The sequence below is a fragment of the Chiloscyllium punctatum genome, chromosome 10, assembly GCF_047496795.1.
Source record: "Chiloscyllium punctatum isolate Juve2018m chromosome 10, sChiPun1.3, whole genome shotgun sequence".
NCBI classification, from domain to species: domain Eukaryota; kingdom Metazoa; phylum Chordata; class Chondrichthyes; order Orectolobiformes; family Hemiscylliidae; genus Chiloscyllium; species Chiloscyllium punctatum.
In genome coordinates, this window is record NC_092748.1 from 10,442,907 (window position 1) to 10,458,212 (window position 15,306).

General features: G+C 41.0%; 1 protein-coding gene across 1 annotated transcript in view; it reads left to right on the forward strand.

The window, feature by feature from the left end:
* slx9 (SLX9 ribosome biogenesis factor) overlaps window positions 1-10,751 on the forward strand; it is a 92,239-nt gene extending 81,488 nt beyond the window's left edge. The window contains exons 4-6 of the mRNA XM_072578506.1: window positions 1,182-1,335; window positions 4,577-4,642; window positions 10,323-10,751. Coding sequence (XP_072434607.1) covers window positions 1,182-1,335; window positions 4,577-4,642; window positions 10,323-10,446 — 344 coding nt within the window. The 3' untranslated portion in view covers window positions 10,447-10,751. The remainder of the gene's footprint in view (window positions 1-1,181; window positions 1,336-4,576; window positions 4,643-10,322) is intronic.
* Window positions 10,752-15,306: the final 4,555 nt, after the last annotated feature.

Below are 15,306 nucleotides of genomic sequence, written 5' to 3' on the forward strand. Positions count from 1 at the left end.
AGTGCAGCAAATTCTGAAGCAATAGAAATCTTTAATTCTATTGCTGGAATGTTGACAGGGTCCATAGCCTTTGCTGTATCCAGCATTTTAATCTGTTGTTTGGTATCACGTGGTGTGAGCCGAATTGGCTGAAGACTGAAATCTGTGATGGCAGTGACCTCTGGAGGAGGCCGAGATGGATCATCAACGGCACTCTGGCTGAAGGTTGTGATTCTTAGACTTATTTTTTGCAATGATCCCATGGTTGTCCTCATTCTTGAAGGATGGGCACATTTTGTGGAGCCCTTCTTCAGAAGAATTGTGGGATAGTCACTTTGACCACTATCGTGGACAGATACATTTGTGTCAGGCAGATTGGTGACGCTGAGATGAAGTATGTTTTTCCCTCTTGTTGGTTGTTCACTTCAGAACCAGTCTATATCATATGTCTTTAAATCAGCTCCAGGTGGAGGTTGGTGGGGTGGGAGGTGGGATTTATCAGCAGATTTCCTTGCAGGTATTTCACCTGATGCCATGAGACTTCATGAGGTCCAGAATCAATGTTGGCTCCCAAGGCAACTTACTTGACTATGTCACTGTCTCTGTTGGGTCAGCCCTGCCTGTTGACGGGACATACCCAGGGATGGGGATGGTCTCGTCAGGGATTTGTCTGTTGGGTATGAATGTTAGTAAGGAGGACTTTATAGAGTTGACAGGGCTGCATTTGCATCGTCATGGTCAAAACCAGGTGAATTCATTCTTTTGTTTAGATCCTGTAATGGTACTTAGAAGGCCATTTCAGATGACCATGGGACTGGAGTCACATGAAGGGTAGATAGGGAAAGATGGTAGATTTCCTTCTGTTAATGACTTTGGTGAACCTTATGGGTTTTTCCAAGAATTAACAATGGGATTCATCGTCATTATTTGACTGGCATGGTAGAATTTCAACTCCTAGCCCCAGAGGATTACCGAGGTCTCTGGATTGCGAGTCCAACAAAATATTATGACACTATCCCTTCACCACATTAGGTGGAAAATTGCATTTTTTTTGGCAGTTTGCCAGTGCTCTGAGCCAGAGGGTGATTGTATATGTTATACAATAAATTAGAAAATTACCCCGAAAGGCAATGAAATTTGCATTCAAGCTGTATCAAAAGAAGGTCAATCTCCAGAAGGTACTCTGGCATTCTGTCTTGCAGAAATCGAGATGATCAAACTGGCAGAACAGAAGAAGAAAGCCCAAGAGAAGCGCAAAGCCATCCCTGTGGTGGGAGACATGCAGCCACTTGCTGATGCACTGCCGGAACTGACAGATTTGATCAGTGCTAGTGCTGTGGCGAATAAATCAAAGAGGTATTCATTGGTGTGATGTGAATATGTGATTAATTTATCATTTGTGCTCTGCTTTGTCTTTTATATTCTACTTAACTCAATTTCTTAAAGACGTTTAGAATATCTGTATGTCTGTTTATAAGACATTAACATGATGACATTGAAATCTCCATTTTACCCTAACCCATCTATCATTTAAATGTATTAGTCCCTGGATTGCATAGTAATTAAGAAGCAGATTGATCATTTTCAGGAGCAGGAATGCTCCACTTGACTCCTTGAACCTTTTCTGTTCCCCAACTGTGGTTGATCTGCCCCTTAACTCAATTGTTCATACTTCCAGGTCTCTTAGTACTGTTGCTGTACAAAAATCCATCTGTCTGTTTTGATTTTTTCAATTGTCCCCAGCAGCTTTTAAGAGGGGAGTGTTCCAGATTTCACCTCTAACTTCTGGGAAGTGTTTCCTGACGTGACCCCTAAACCTTTTGGCTCCAATCTGAACGGCTCTGCCCCTTTTCCAGACTTTGCCACCAGAGGAGTTTGTTTCTCACTGTCTACCCGACCAAATTATTAAGATTTAAAGCATATGGAATTAATTTGAACAGCCAAATTACACCAGCCCTTAATCTTCTATTCTTGAGGAATCCACCCATCGAAATTTGCTCACTGCAGGATTCCAATGATTCTGAGTTGTTTTACCCTGTTGTCTGCTTCATCCAGTGATTACTCTTTGAGTTAAGAACTTCCCCACTTTCCTGAGTCCCTTTAGCCGACTCCCGAAATTTAATTTGGTTTCCTAGGTCAGAGATTACCATACTAACTAGCCAAGGCACCTTCAAGGCTGTTTTTTCTCGTGCCTCACATCTCTTAAGACAATGTTTTCCAAACTTTGTCACCATGATCCTGTCCTGAGGCTCGAAAATTGTTGCGACCCAAATGAGGGCAATCAGTGGTGGTGGTGGTGGTTGATGGCCAGGGCAGGGGAGTCATGACGGAGAGAGATGGGGACTTGTGAAAGTGTGGCTTGTTTGTTCAAGTAGGCGTGCAACTGTTCGAGCTCAGTCAGAGTTTTCAAGTGGCCTTAGCCTCCCAACTGCCTCTATTTGGAAAGCTACACTCTTAAAGCAGGAACTAGCCAGGCTACTCAGTCTCAAACACTTGATGGTGTCCCATGTTTAGTAACCTTTAAGGCTTGCAGATTGCTAAAAAGGGTGATGAGCACCATGACAGGGCGAAAGTGAGGACTGCAGATGCTGGAGGTCAGAGTCAAGATTAGAGTGGTGCTGGAAAAGCACAGCTAGTCAGGCAGCACCCGAGGAGCAGCCCTCAGATGCTGCCTGACCTGCTGTGCTTTTCCAGCACCACTCTAATCTTGATGAGCAACATGAGCACAGTTACCAGAGGGAAATCCTGTTTTCTGATATGGTGAAATTCAAGCAGAAAAAGGTTCTTAACACTAAAATAATTGACAGAGTTGGGTGGAGCAAGATCCTCAGAGTGAAGGCGCAGGAAGTTTCTTGTTGCTTTAACAACCTGTGGCAAAGTGACATTCAAATCAAAACCTCCCAAGTTTCGGCCAAGGCTGAAAAGATTGCAAACTGATGTTTCTAACATGGTACAATGAAGAGGATTCTTCCTACTGTTATGAACTAGTACGACAATGACTTCTGCAAGGTGTGCAGAGTTTCTCATTTTGTGTTGAGCTATAATCTCTCCTCTTCAGCTCACCTGATTTCTCTGACATACAAGTACAAAAAGAGTGAACTGTGACATAGGGAAATGTAAAACCCTAATTTAGGATTTATTTTATTCGCAGATTGTGCAGTCTTTATTGTATGACTGAAGCCAAAATGCTTGCACACATAAATCAAGTTTCATAGACATTTATTTCAGTTAGTTATTTTTAAGATTGTTATTAAATGAAGCCAGTACATCTTTGAAAGTGAGATATTGCTTCTCATCATACTTTACTGAAGATATTAGTTTCGTACACTTGCAGTCATGGGTTTTAGTCTTTGTGTGTATAATGAAGTATTTGCACATCTGCTAAGAGAGTACCTCAAGAAAACAGGATAATCTAGACTGATAGTGTGGCAAGGAAATTGGTGCTTGCTGTACAGTTGAATTTCGTTGTCAATGTTGTAGAAGATTTAGTGTCCTTTGTTCTGAAACCCTCACCGAAGGAATTTTGAAAGTTGAGTCACGTCTGGCGGTCTGTCATGTTGTTCTCGCTTCACCTAAAGGTGGTTTGCAAATAGAGTTCAGTTGGCACAAACAACTCTGATGGAACCATTAACTGTTGCCAACAGTGAGTCCAAGTATTTTTAGTTTGTCAGAGACCATTGCAATACATAAAATTCCATAGATTGTACTGGAGGATGGTTTTGTTTCTTTCCCTGTCTTAATAAATTGAAATAAATATTGTTAGTGAACCAAAATGAAATAAAACCAGTGGTCAGAGCAACAGAAAGCATAAATTCAAAACTCTGGTTTTATTATATGATATGCAGGAGGAGAAAGTGAGGACTGCAGATGCTGGAGATCAGAGCTGAAAATGTGTTGCTGGAAAAGTGCAGCAGGTCAGGCAGCATCCAAGGAACAGGAGAATCGACATTTCGGGCATGAGCCCTTCTTCAAGAAGGGCTTCAGGAATTCCTGAAGAAGGGCTGATGACTGAAACGTCGATTCTCCTGTTCCTTGGATGCTGCCTGACCTGCTGCGCTTTTCCAGCAACACATTTTCAGCTTATATGATATGCAGCAGAGCTTAAATACACTGTGATCCCAACCTACAAACTGCTCTTCCAGCCGTAAACATGTAAGGAATCTTAAACTGCCTGATGCAATAAAACCAATTACCTCTGTCTCTTCCACTCAAACCTGTCTTTTCATAGGCCAGTTCTGAGCATCATGGTGGTTGTCATGTTTTGCATCACTTTTCTCAGGCATTGATGGACAGTAGAACGTGATTGCAGTCAGGTTCTCCAAGAGCAAAGGCATTTGTGAAAGAGGTAAAGAAGTGGTCATGATCTAGGAACAGCAACAGGGCGCTTGGCAAGTTTATTGCAGTACAGAAAGTGATACAAGAGCGTTGCAAATAGTTATGGCAATGACCGGTTTTATCATAATTCCAGCATCAAGACACCTCTGCGCTGAGATGGAAAGCTGTGTAGCTGTGCATTCGTTTCATGAAATCATTTTTACTGAACTCTATCATGTCCAGCTGCTTAAACATTGCTTGTTTTTTGTTAATTTTCTGACAGTTCAAAAAAGAAGCCCCAAACAACACCTTACAGTAAGATGCGGCATGCTCAAAAACGGAAACTAATGTAAGTGCCTTTGTTGTCTGCCATTAAAAATTTCAGTGCTCGAAGTGTTGTTGGTCTCATTTCAGAAGGGTTTTTCAACAAATGCTAATGCCCATAACTCAGATTATCTGAAGATCTAGCTCATGATTTTGAGGAATAAGAACGTGCATTTATATAGCAATGTGGTCAACTTCAGAATGTCCCAGTCAAGGAAATAGTTGTGAAGTGTAATTGCTATGGTAGAGTCATATGATTAGCAGTATTGTTGGAGCAAGGTCCAACCAAAATCAACAAAATTGCATACTTTAGTGATATTTGATGAGGAATAAACATTGGTGAGTATACCCACACAGCCTACTTATTTATACCCGTATAGTGACATAGAATTTTTTTCTTTGATCTCAATGCTCAAACAGGTATCATCATAACCTCCCAATGAAAAGACAGCAAATCTGGCAATGCAGTCTTATTTGCTCATGCATTAGACTGCCAGCCGACATGTTGTGTTCAAATGTAGAGTTGAAATTCAACCTTTGCTTGCAAGTAAGACAACCTGTCTGCTTTCTAATCCTTGAATTGTGATAAATCAAGTAGTCCAGTTTGTAAATCCTTTTTGTTCATGTATTGGTCTTTTCACGTATCCCAAATAACCATGTTTTACTTGGCATCTCAGCTCTGTCTTTACCTTTTTTGGAGCACATAAAATTTGAACTGGGAACTAAATGAACAGGACTGAACCTGAAATCGATGCAGCTCACAGATTAAAGCCTTCCTCGTTTAGTAAATATTACCTTCTCCAAGGATGTAGCATTCGAGATTCAACAAGAGTTTTGCAAATGTCTTAAATTCTCCGATTTCACTGTCTGAAATAAAATGTGAAATATAGTGGTATAAGAAGATTATTTGGCATTTGATTCTTCCCATAAACTGCAGAATTTATACTGCCCTGACATCATTTAATAGATTGTGTACTGCCAGCAGATTGAAGGATCGGCTTAATCCGTTTAAAAGGCACTGATTATTACTTTGATCTTAATTAGTAGCATCATGCCTTTGAAATGAAAGGACTTCTTTCTTCTCTTGTATAGATTTGCATGTTGAATGAGTATCAACAAACTGGTTAGAACTTTCAAGATGATCCTCTTTGCTGGAAAGAACAGAATGATCTTGTCAGTTCGAAAGTAAGCTCCTATACTTGGTCTGGAGTCATTTGTAAATATAGAAGAGCCATTGCCACCACCTTCACATTGCTATTTTACTTTGCACGAAGAGAACACACGAAGAATGCTAATTGACTGCAAGAAAAGCCGTTGCGTTCTTCTTTTCTGGTCAATGGTATCCACTGCTTTGAAGGGTTTGGCACAGCATTATCATCTGTTTCATTGTACTGAGGAGTCGAGACCTTGTTAGCCTTCCCAAATTGTGTGCTTCTGTGTGTGAAAGAGAGAGAGATAAAAATCAGAATTTGTGATGGAGAAAATAACTGTAAGCAAACCTCTGCCAGAGAAAACTTTGTTCTTCCTCTTGGAGTACAAAATAAACCAAGCAAAATATTACTCAATACTAAATCAACATTATTCAATAGTGAGATGTAACATTTCACAGCTAACGTTCCAATAGTCAGGACCAAGCCCTGGAGTATATTTTATAGAGTTTTTTTGTTTCATTAAGTGCCAATCCATCTTATCAGATACTTTTCTCAGTAAATAAACAGATTTGACTCAGTATTTTACTGATCTTCCACTGCATTTTGTCCATGAATCTGCTGTTCTGCAGAGATTTTCTGCTTTGATTCAGCTTGAAACACAGTTTAATGTTGCAGTCACGCACTGTGGTGATGCTGTCATAGTTTAAAAGAAATAGCCCATTTGAACCACATTATCTGTGTCAGAAGGGCACGAGGCTATCTGTGTCTTTTGCTTTTGTCAATGCATAATGTAATGATCGATAGTCAATGGCAGACACATACAGGATACAACTTTTAGTGTCTCCTGTGTTATCATCAATCCTCTTGCAATTCATTCTCCCAGGAGTTCACAGCAGTTACAGGAACTTGGGGTTTATCAGTTTTGTTAACTTTTTGGAGTTAATTCATATGTCATAATTGTGATTTAGTCTTAATTTCTTCATGCAGAATTCCACAGACAATCTGCTAAACAAATATCGAGAGGATATTTTTGTGTCTGTTTCAGGAGAGGCCTGGGTGGCATATCTTCAATGTTTGGAGGACCAATTAAATTGCACTTCAGGTGCACTGAAGGCAGCTTTCAGATTGATACTTATCACTCCTTTTTTCTTTACCCAAAAAAACCTATTTATGCTAATTCAGTCTGCCTCTTTTTTTTGGATATTTTATTGATTGCTTTCTGTCTTGGGAGAATAGTAGTTTATGGTATAAATGAAACCACAGATTGTAAAGCAGTCTTTGATTTTGTATCATCTGTACTATTTGAAGGTGATGTCTGCTTCGATCTTTCCCTTGACAGAACTGATCTTGTCCCACACAGTTCACTGAGATTTTTGGAATCATTGCACATGTTAAATTACATATGTTCATGTTGAAACCAACCACTTCTGTAGGGTCAGCCCTGCTCTGGCACATTAGACAAGTACTTCATGTCAAACTGAAAAGTCAGCGTGAAGGAACTTCAAGGCAGTTTGATCAACCTTCTCATTACCAGAAGCATAATGAACAGATTGCGCATTAGAAACAAAATTCCCAGCCTGGGCAATTAACGTGACCTGCAAGTTCTTGAGTGCTTGACTCCCCTCGACTGAGACTTTACACTGAGAATGGGTTTGGTCGAATGTGACAATCAGAAACCCCAATAACTGGAAGAGCAAGAGAGGCATCCACCAGAAAGTATGTGCCTGCAAAATTGTAGGCAGAGCAACTGAGGGAAACTCTGGTCTTGATAGTCTTGTCAAAAACCCTACAAGCCCTTCTGATTCCTCTGTTTTAGAACCCTTGGATGACAGGATTTGGAGTTGATAGGGCCAGGATTTCCCTCCACCTCATAACATTTTAGTGTTAATGCTCAGTCAGGATCTGCCAGGGTATGTCAAAACCGTGTAAGGGGTTTGAGTGTGACCATTCGTGAGGTTCGACACAAAGGGGAGAGGATCTTATTTTCTGTTAATACCAAAGGGACTGAAAAGTCAAGATTCCCACTTCTCAGGGAACTTCTCCTCTAAGAAAGCGAGTCTTGGTCCATCTGATGGATTTAGGGGCTCATCTATTAGTTTAATTGCTTGATGTTTTTTGCATCTGCTGAAAATGTGTTGCTGGAAAAGCACAGCAGGTCAGGCAGCATCCAAGGAACAGGAGAATCGATGTTTCGGGCATGCGTCCTTTTGCATATGACAAAGATAGACCAAAGTTTATTTCTTCACACAATTCATATAAATCTTGTTTAGTGTGGCTACAATTTCATTTGATTCAGACCAGCTTAAGTAACCCATGTGTGCAATTTGTATTTGTGGGTGTTAGTTTCACTATTTTTAAAAATGGTATCAGCAAGTAAGCTTGTGTGAGCATCTGTGCTAAATTCCTCACTTATCATATTTGTGTTGACGGTTTTCAATCTCCTTGTGTTGGTTGCTTGGCAGGTTTCATTGGTATTTAACACTCATGTGCTTTCTGTCACATTTCTATAGTCACTGATTGAAGACCCAACGTTGTCCAGCTGTCGTGACCACCGCAATTTTGTTGTCAAACCAATTTAGTCCACCTCATTCATGGGCTGTTCATTCTGGGTTTTGCCATCTTTTGAAGATGTAGATGTGACACTTAACTCTACCGCTAGTATATTTATTGCCCACTAACCTAATTACTTTCAGAAAGGTGACAAGAGGTGGCTTAGTGGCATTTAAGCAAGAGTTTTGAGAGTTCACCCACCAGATCTTTGAGCATATGACCCAGGGCTGAATCAGGGGTTGACAACCTTTTTTAAAATCGTTTGCCTAAACTAAAAGTGAGAGTTGCAAAATTTTTAAAAAACTGACATTTATAAGCTAAATACTTGAATTGCCACGCTTCTGCAGTAGAACGCATAACTTGTATTTCTTACAAATAAAATGCATCTATTAAAGTTAAAGAACCATTGAAACATTACAGGATAGAAAGAACCCACCTAGCTCATCATGTTTGTGCGAGATGATTTTGGGAAAAAAAAATTCCCATTTTGCAGAACCAGGTACCATTTAAATCAATCAAAGCTTCATGTCTTCACGATTGAACTGGGCAGGAAATTCCAGACACGCTACCTTGTTGGGTGAAAAATATTTACCTCTATGCTGCCTGTAATCTTTCTGTCTCTTGTGTCCATTCTTTCCAAGCTGTCAATATTTTACATATCCTGATTAAGTCTATGACTCTAAGTTTCTCAGTATGCTCTTCGACCCTCGATGTTGTGCCAGCCTTTTATCCTACTCTAAGATCAACTAACCTACATTGTACTATATTCCATGTGCCTATCATCTGTTAGTCTCTTCAGGTCAAAGGTAAACCACCCAGGCCTGTACAATCTTGGCGTGACCTGAAATTTTCGAGTCCTGTCATCAGCCTTGTGAAGAGTACTATCTCCTTTGTGAAGGTGGATGATGCAATCATTCTGCTTAGGAGTGTGAAATATTCAATGCAGTTATTATAATGTGAGAGTAGTTGAAGTACTGCCATCCTTGAAGGTGGATAACTCACTAGTGCCAAATGAATTGTATCCTTGGCTTCTCGAGGATGCTCTGAGTATCATCTTCAAATCCTCACTAGATGTAGGTGAGGTCCTAGAGGACTGAAGGCCGACAAACATTGTACAATTATTCACAGGGTGCAAGGGATGTGCCAAATAACCGTAGGTTGGCCAATCTGACTTGATTGTTGGTCAGGTTATGAGAATCAATTCCTCCACTTGCCACTTCCTTGCCCAAACAGCTGCTAAGAGTGGTAAATTAGGAGAGAGGTAGCAAGATGGAGGAAACAACCAAAATGAGTGGGAGGATAAGGAATGAAGCGGAGAGTGAAAATGGATCAGTTGAGGAGGCGACAAGTGGGCTTGTGTTTAGTGGAGTGAATTGTGCTGGTCTCAGTGAGAACATATTAACACAAATCAGGACGAGGCCATTCGGCCCCTGGAATCTTCTTTACCATTTGATAAAATCTGTTTGTGACTTCAACTGTACTTTTTGTATCCTCAGCATAACCCTTACTTTCTCAACTGACGAGAAGTTCATCAAACCCAATCTGAAGAATGTTCCATGACTTTGCTTTCATTGACTGTGAAGAGCATTTAATCGGTCTGCTGCAGGTGCACTACAAATTGATGATGATCAATGAAAACCGCATAATGCAGAGACTTATTTGCTCGCATTTCATATAGGAGAAATTTATGATGCTTCGGCTAGAGGTTTACAAAAAACGTTTGTGGTTTTTACAATTACATTAACAAATGTGATGCTGATTGTTTCCAGATCTCACTTGGAATCAGAGCTGACAACATCAGACTCTCAAGTGAACAAAATTGTGGCGGTGATGTCATTGAGCTGTGCGTCACCTCATTTTCCATTTCTGGGTTGTACTTTCTGACTGGTTATGGTGCTTGTTAATGGTAGCTGATGAATTCTTGTGTGGTTTGCTGTTACACTGATGCACTTTAGTCGCTTCCTCTACCTCTATGCTGATCATGTACTTGTTGTTGCATTTCAGAGAGGAGGAGGTAGCCAGGTTCCAAGCTACGATTGAGGATACTGAATTTAAGGCCAATCCTCTTGCTGTCATTGGTGAGCATCTTCTCAAACGAATGAGGCAGGAAGATGAGGATCTGAAGTGAAAGCTGAAGCTGCACTCCAAGCCAATCTGGAAAATACCCTGATTGTCACCAGTGAACATTTGAATCATCAGCTCATACTGGACCCAGATAAATATTTGCCAGATTTATGCTGAAAATGCTGACTGTCCACAATTTTCCAGGTGATGTACCTTTTGGAAAAGCTGAACTTCCTTGCACTGTCCAGCTAATGGAAACCTAAGATCAGGCAGGATTACCCATTGGATGTTGAGGCATTGACAATGGGCAAGTAGGACAAAACTCTATGTTCTATCAAAAATTATCGTAATTATTTCTAAAAACATTTTTGTTTAAAAATAATAAAGTTTAATTGTTCCAATTTAATTTTTGGCTGCTGATTTCTTTGTTCTGGCCACATGGATTTGCAGAGTTCATAATGCAGGTTTGCTGCCAGTGGTCGAGCTGACAATCTGCTGAAGCTGAGGTAAGATTTTAATTTCCTTTATGCAGTGGCATCTGGAATGTTGAGCTGCTGTGAAGCAGACTTTCCCCTTAGTGTTGTGGCTAATCAATTCAAACACTGGTGTATCATTTCACTTGAATAATGGCACGACTGATTTGTTTTTTTTTCATTGAAGGAAGCCATGCATATTCTGAAACCACTTGGTTTCCAGTTCATTATTACTCTAATAGTGACACGGGCTGCCTTAAAACAAGGTAGCTATGGTACTGGCAGTAACTTTGTGATGATTGATAATGACATTTCAAATGCTAATCTTACATGCTAATTGAATTTTTACCCCAAGTAACAAGAAAAGGGGAGAATGGGAATGTTATCTTTTGCTGTTCTCTGCGTAGTTTCCAAGTAGAATATTTGATTACTGCAGGCTAATATTGTTGTTAATTGCAATCAATTGGATTACAGATTGAGTGTCTTGTGATGGTTGAATGCATCTAAAGTCTCTCATTTTTTTTCTAACCTTATTATGAAGTCTAGATGTGCAGCTGATGAAGTTATAGAACTGTACAACACTGAAAGAAGGCCATTCAGCCCATCATCCCTGTGGTTCCTCTTTGAAGGAGCTATCCAATGAGTTTAACTCCCATTTCATTTTTAGGAAGGTAAACAGAATGTCAGCCTTCGCTCGAAAGGGATTTTAGTGCCAGCAGTAAGGCAAGTGTTGTTGCAGTCTGCAGGTATTTGGTGAACTCGCACAAAAAATATTGTTCACAGTTTTGATCTCCCCATTCAGGAAAGAATATAGCAGCAATGCACCCATGGTTCACTAGATTGGCCACTCGGATGGAGAAGGTTGTCCCATGATAAGTTGAAAAGCTTGGACCTATACTGTCTGGGAGTTGAAGTTGGAAACATTCTGACATTGAAATATTCTGAGGCAGCTTGACAGGTTCGACACTGCAAGATTGTTTTCCCTGGCTGGGTATCAAGAAGATGGAGACAGTATCTCAGGCTAAGGGGTCATTCATTTCGGACTGTAATGAGAAATTTCTTGTAATGTTTTGGAGGGTTGTGAATGCTCTGCTATTGAAAATATTCAAGGTTGAGCGAGGAAGATTGATTCTTGATCAACCCAAAATTGAGAAATATGTGGAACAGCTAGGAAAGTTGAAACAGAAAATCAGCTTTGGTGAATGGCAGTCCTGGCTCAAAGAGGTGTATGGCCAACTCCTATTTGTTTGGGTCTTGCAATTTTCTGTTGCCCCATTTCTCCTTTTCACATTTTAATGACATGAATGAGCATGTAGGTATTAAAATTGAACTAATGTTGGAGTCTGGATGGGCCCTAGTTTAGTGTACCATTTGTTTGAGTAATGATGTAGGGCATGATATGTACCCAGAGACTGCAGTTTTCTGTGGTTTTGGTTATTCTATCAATGATGGTTTCTCTAAGGGGATGAGCAGCTTATCTCAAGGACAGAAAGAACTAACAAGTTAATCATTGATTGGAATGCTCTCCAAGCTTGGAAGAGTGCACTACCATACCCTTGGAGTAAGAGAAAGTGAGGACTGCAGATGCTGGAGATCAGAGTTGAGGGTGTGGTGCTGGAAAAGCACAGCAGTCAGGCAACATCCAAGGAGCAGGAGAAAAGACGTTTCAAGCATAAGCCCTTCTCCTGCTCTTCGGATGCTGCCTGACCTGCTGTGCTTTTCCCGCACCACACTCTTGACTCTGATCTCCAGTATCTGCAGCCCTCACTTTTTCTGATTTTAATCTTACTGCGAAGCCTCTTCCAAGGATGCCCACCTCGAAGAAGTTCTCCTCCTCTCTCTCAGTGAGAGTCTCTCTCACTGCAACCCCCCCCCAGGTCATATCCTTTGAGTAGTTCACCAAGTCCCCTGAGCAAAGGAACCTAACGAAGGAATTGGCCAGAATAGGAAGGGAAGTAAGTTACGTTAATCTGATATAAAACACTGGTTTAGACTCAACTGGATTATTCTGTCTTGTCTGGGCACTGCATCTCAGGAAGCATGTGCAGGCATTAGCAATGGTGAAGAAAGATTTGTGAATGGTTCCAGTGGTAAGAAACCTCAATTATGTTAAAAAATTGGAGGCCATCTCTTTGGCAAATAGAAGGTTCAGAGGAAATTGCATAAAGTTCAAGGACTTGTATACCTTAATGGGAAGGTCCTGGGGAGTGTTATTGAACTAAGAGACCTTGCGATACAGGTTCATGGTTTGTTGAAAGTGGAAGTGCAGGTCGACAGGATAGTGAAGAAGGCATTGAGTATGCCTTCCTTTATTTGTCAGTGCATTGAGTATGGGAGTTGGGAGGTCATATCATGGCTGTACAGGACATTGGTTGGGCCACTTTTGGAATATTGTGTGTAATTCTGGTCTCCTTCCTAGAGGAAGGATATTGTGAAATTTTAAAAGGTCCAGAAAAGATTTACAAGCATGTTGCCAGGGTTGGAGGAGTTGAGCTATAGAGAGAGGCTGAATAGGCTGCGGCTGTTTTCTCTGGAGCGTCAGAGGTTGAGGGGTGACCTTATAGAGATTTATAAAATCATGAGAGGTATGGATAGGGGAAATAGACAAGGTCTTCTCTCAGAGTTGGGGGGAGTCCAAAACTAGAGGGCATAGATCCAAGGTGAGAAGGGAAAGATTTGAAATGGACCAAAGGGGCAGCTTTTTCACGCAGAGGATGGTTTGTGTAGGGAATGAGCTGCCAGAGGAAGTGGTGGAGGCTGGTACAATTACAACATTTAAAATGCATCTGGGTGGGTATATGAATAGGAAGGGTTTAGAGAGATATGGGCCAAGTGCTGGCAAATGGGACTAGATTAGTTTAGGAAATCTGGTTGGCATGGACGAGTTGGACCAAAGGGTCTGTTTTCGTGCTGTACACCTCTATGATTATGTCATGAGGAGTTTGAACAGAGGAGATGAGAAAAAAGTATATTCCCATCGGGGAAAGGATCAAGAACTCGAAGGCACAGATTTTAAAGTAATTGGCAAAAGAAGCAATGGTGATGTGAGAAATAACTTGGGCATGCAGCAAGTGGGTAGGATGTGAGTGTCGTGGAGGCAGGTTGAAACAAAGCATTCACAAGGGAATTGGACTATTTTCTGAAATGGGAGAATGTGTAGGATTATGGGGAAGAAGAAGTGGGTGCATTTGATAAATTGTTTTTCGAGAGTCAGCACAGATTGGGCATTTCAAATGGCTTCCAGTGCCATTGAAGATTTACTTTTGATGGTCTTCACCACATGCATTTTGGATGAATCATGCTTACTATAATAACCATTGTTGTACAGGAAATTTCACATCTCTGGAGTTGCAGTTGCCCCAAATCAGTAAATACCAAGTATTAGATTGGCTCAGGCAAGTGAAAGAGACTATTGGCCAAACTAACTCATCGAGCAAGAAACAGCGAAGATCACTTGATCTCCCTTATGCCCAAATGGTGTTGCATACTTGAAATCATTGGAAAATAAAATTGGGCTGTGTGTGAAAGATAGCAATCTGTGATAACTCCCTGCAAGGCCCAAGGGGGAATCACTCAATAATCCCCTTCTGGTGCTTGTTGAATATGAATTCCCAACATTAGCCTGCCCAGCTGGAACTCCTTACCTGAGCCCTTTTTAAAGCAGACTCAAGGGGCCCTCTTGCAGTGCATTGGTAGTTTCCATACCCCTGAACCAAGAGACCTGAGTTCAAGTCCCACCTGCTCCAAAGGTGTGTAGCAACATCCCTGAACAGATTGATTCAGAAAACAAATATAAAGAAAAAGCAGACCCGGGGGCCCTCTTCTGGCACAGTGTTTGTGTCTCTACCCCTTGACCAGGAGGTCTGGGTTCGGGTCCCACCTGCTGCAGAGGTGTGTCATGCCCTCCCTGAACAGGTTGATTTGGGGGAAAAAAAATAAAGCAGACCCATGGGTGGGTTTGCAGAACTGTCTATCCAGGGCTGGGATGAGTACTAGTTGTGGATCGATTTTAATGTTCAGCAGTAAATGATCTTTCTTCGCAACTGCAATAAATGAACTACCTGGAGGAAGAGGAATAGCTTGAAGAATAGGCCCAGAGTGGAGCCTGGAGCTAAGGTTTGTGTTGTTGCCAGGCCTGAGTGGGGGTTGTAGTGTGTTACTTGGAGGCACTTTGGTTGCTGCTGAGGTTCCTGACTGGAGGCCGCTTTCATCACATTGACCTGTAGTCCTTAACAAAATGTCTATAGCTTTTAATTTCTGAATCAAATCCATGCGCATATTTGGAGGATCTTCAATTCCATGCCTTTTTAAAACAAAACAGGTTACTTCCCAGCTTTTCCACATGAATTGTCTGTGAAAAAGTGAGAACAGTTGTGTCATGTCCCTTAACATATTGCTAAGAGCTAAGTAAATTTGTTTATCCCGTGTTCAATTTTGCAATACACTTGTCA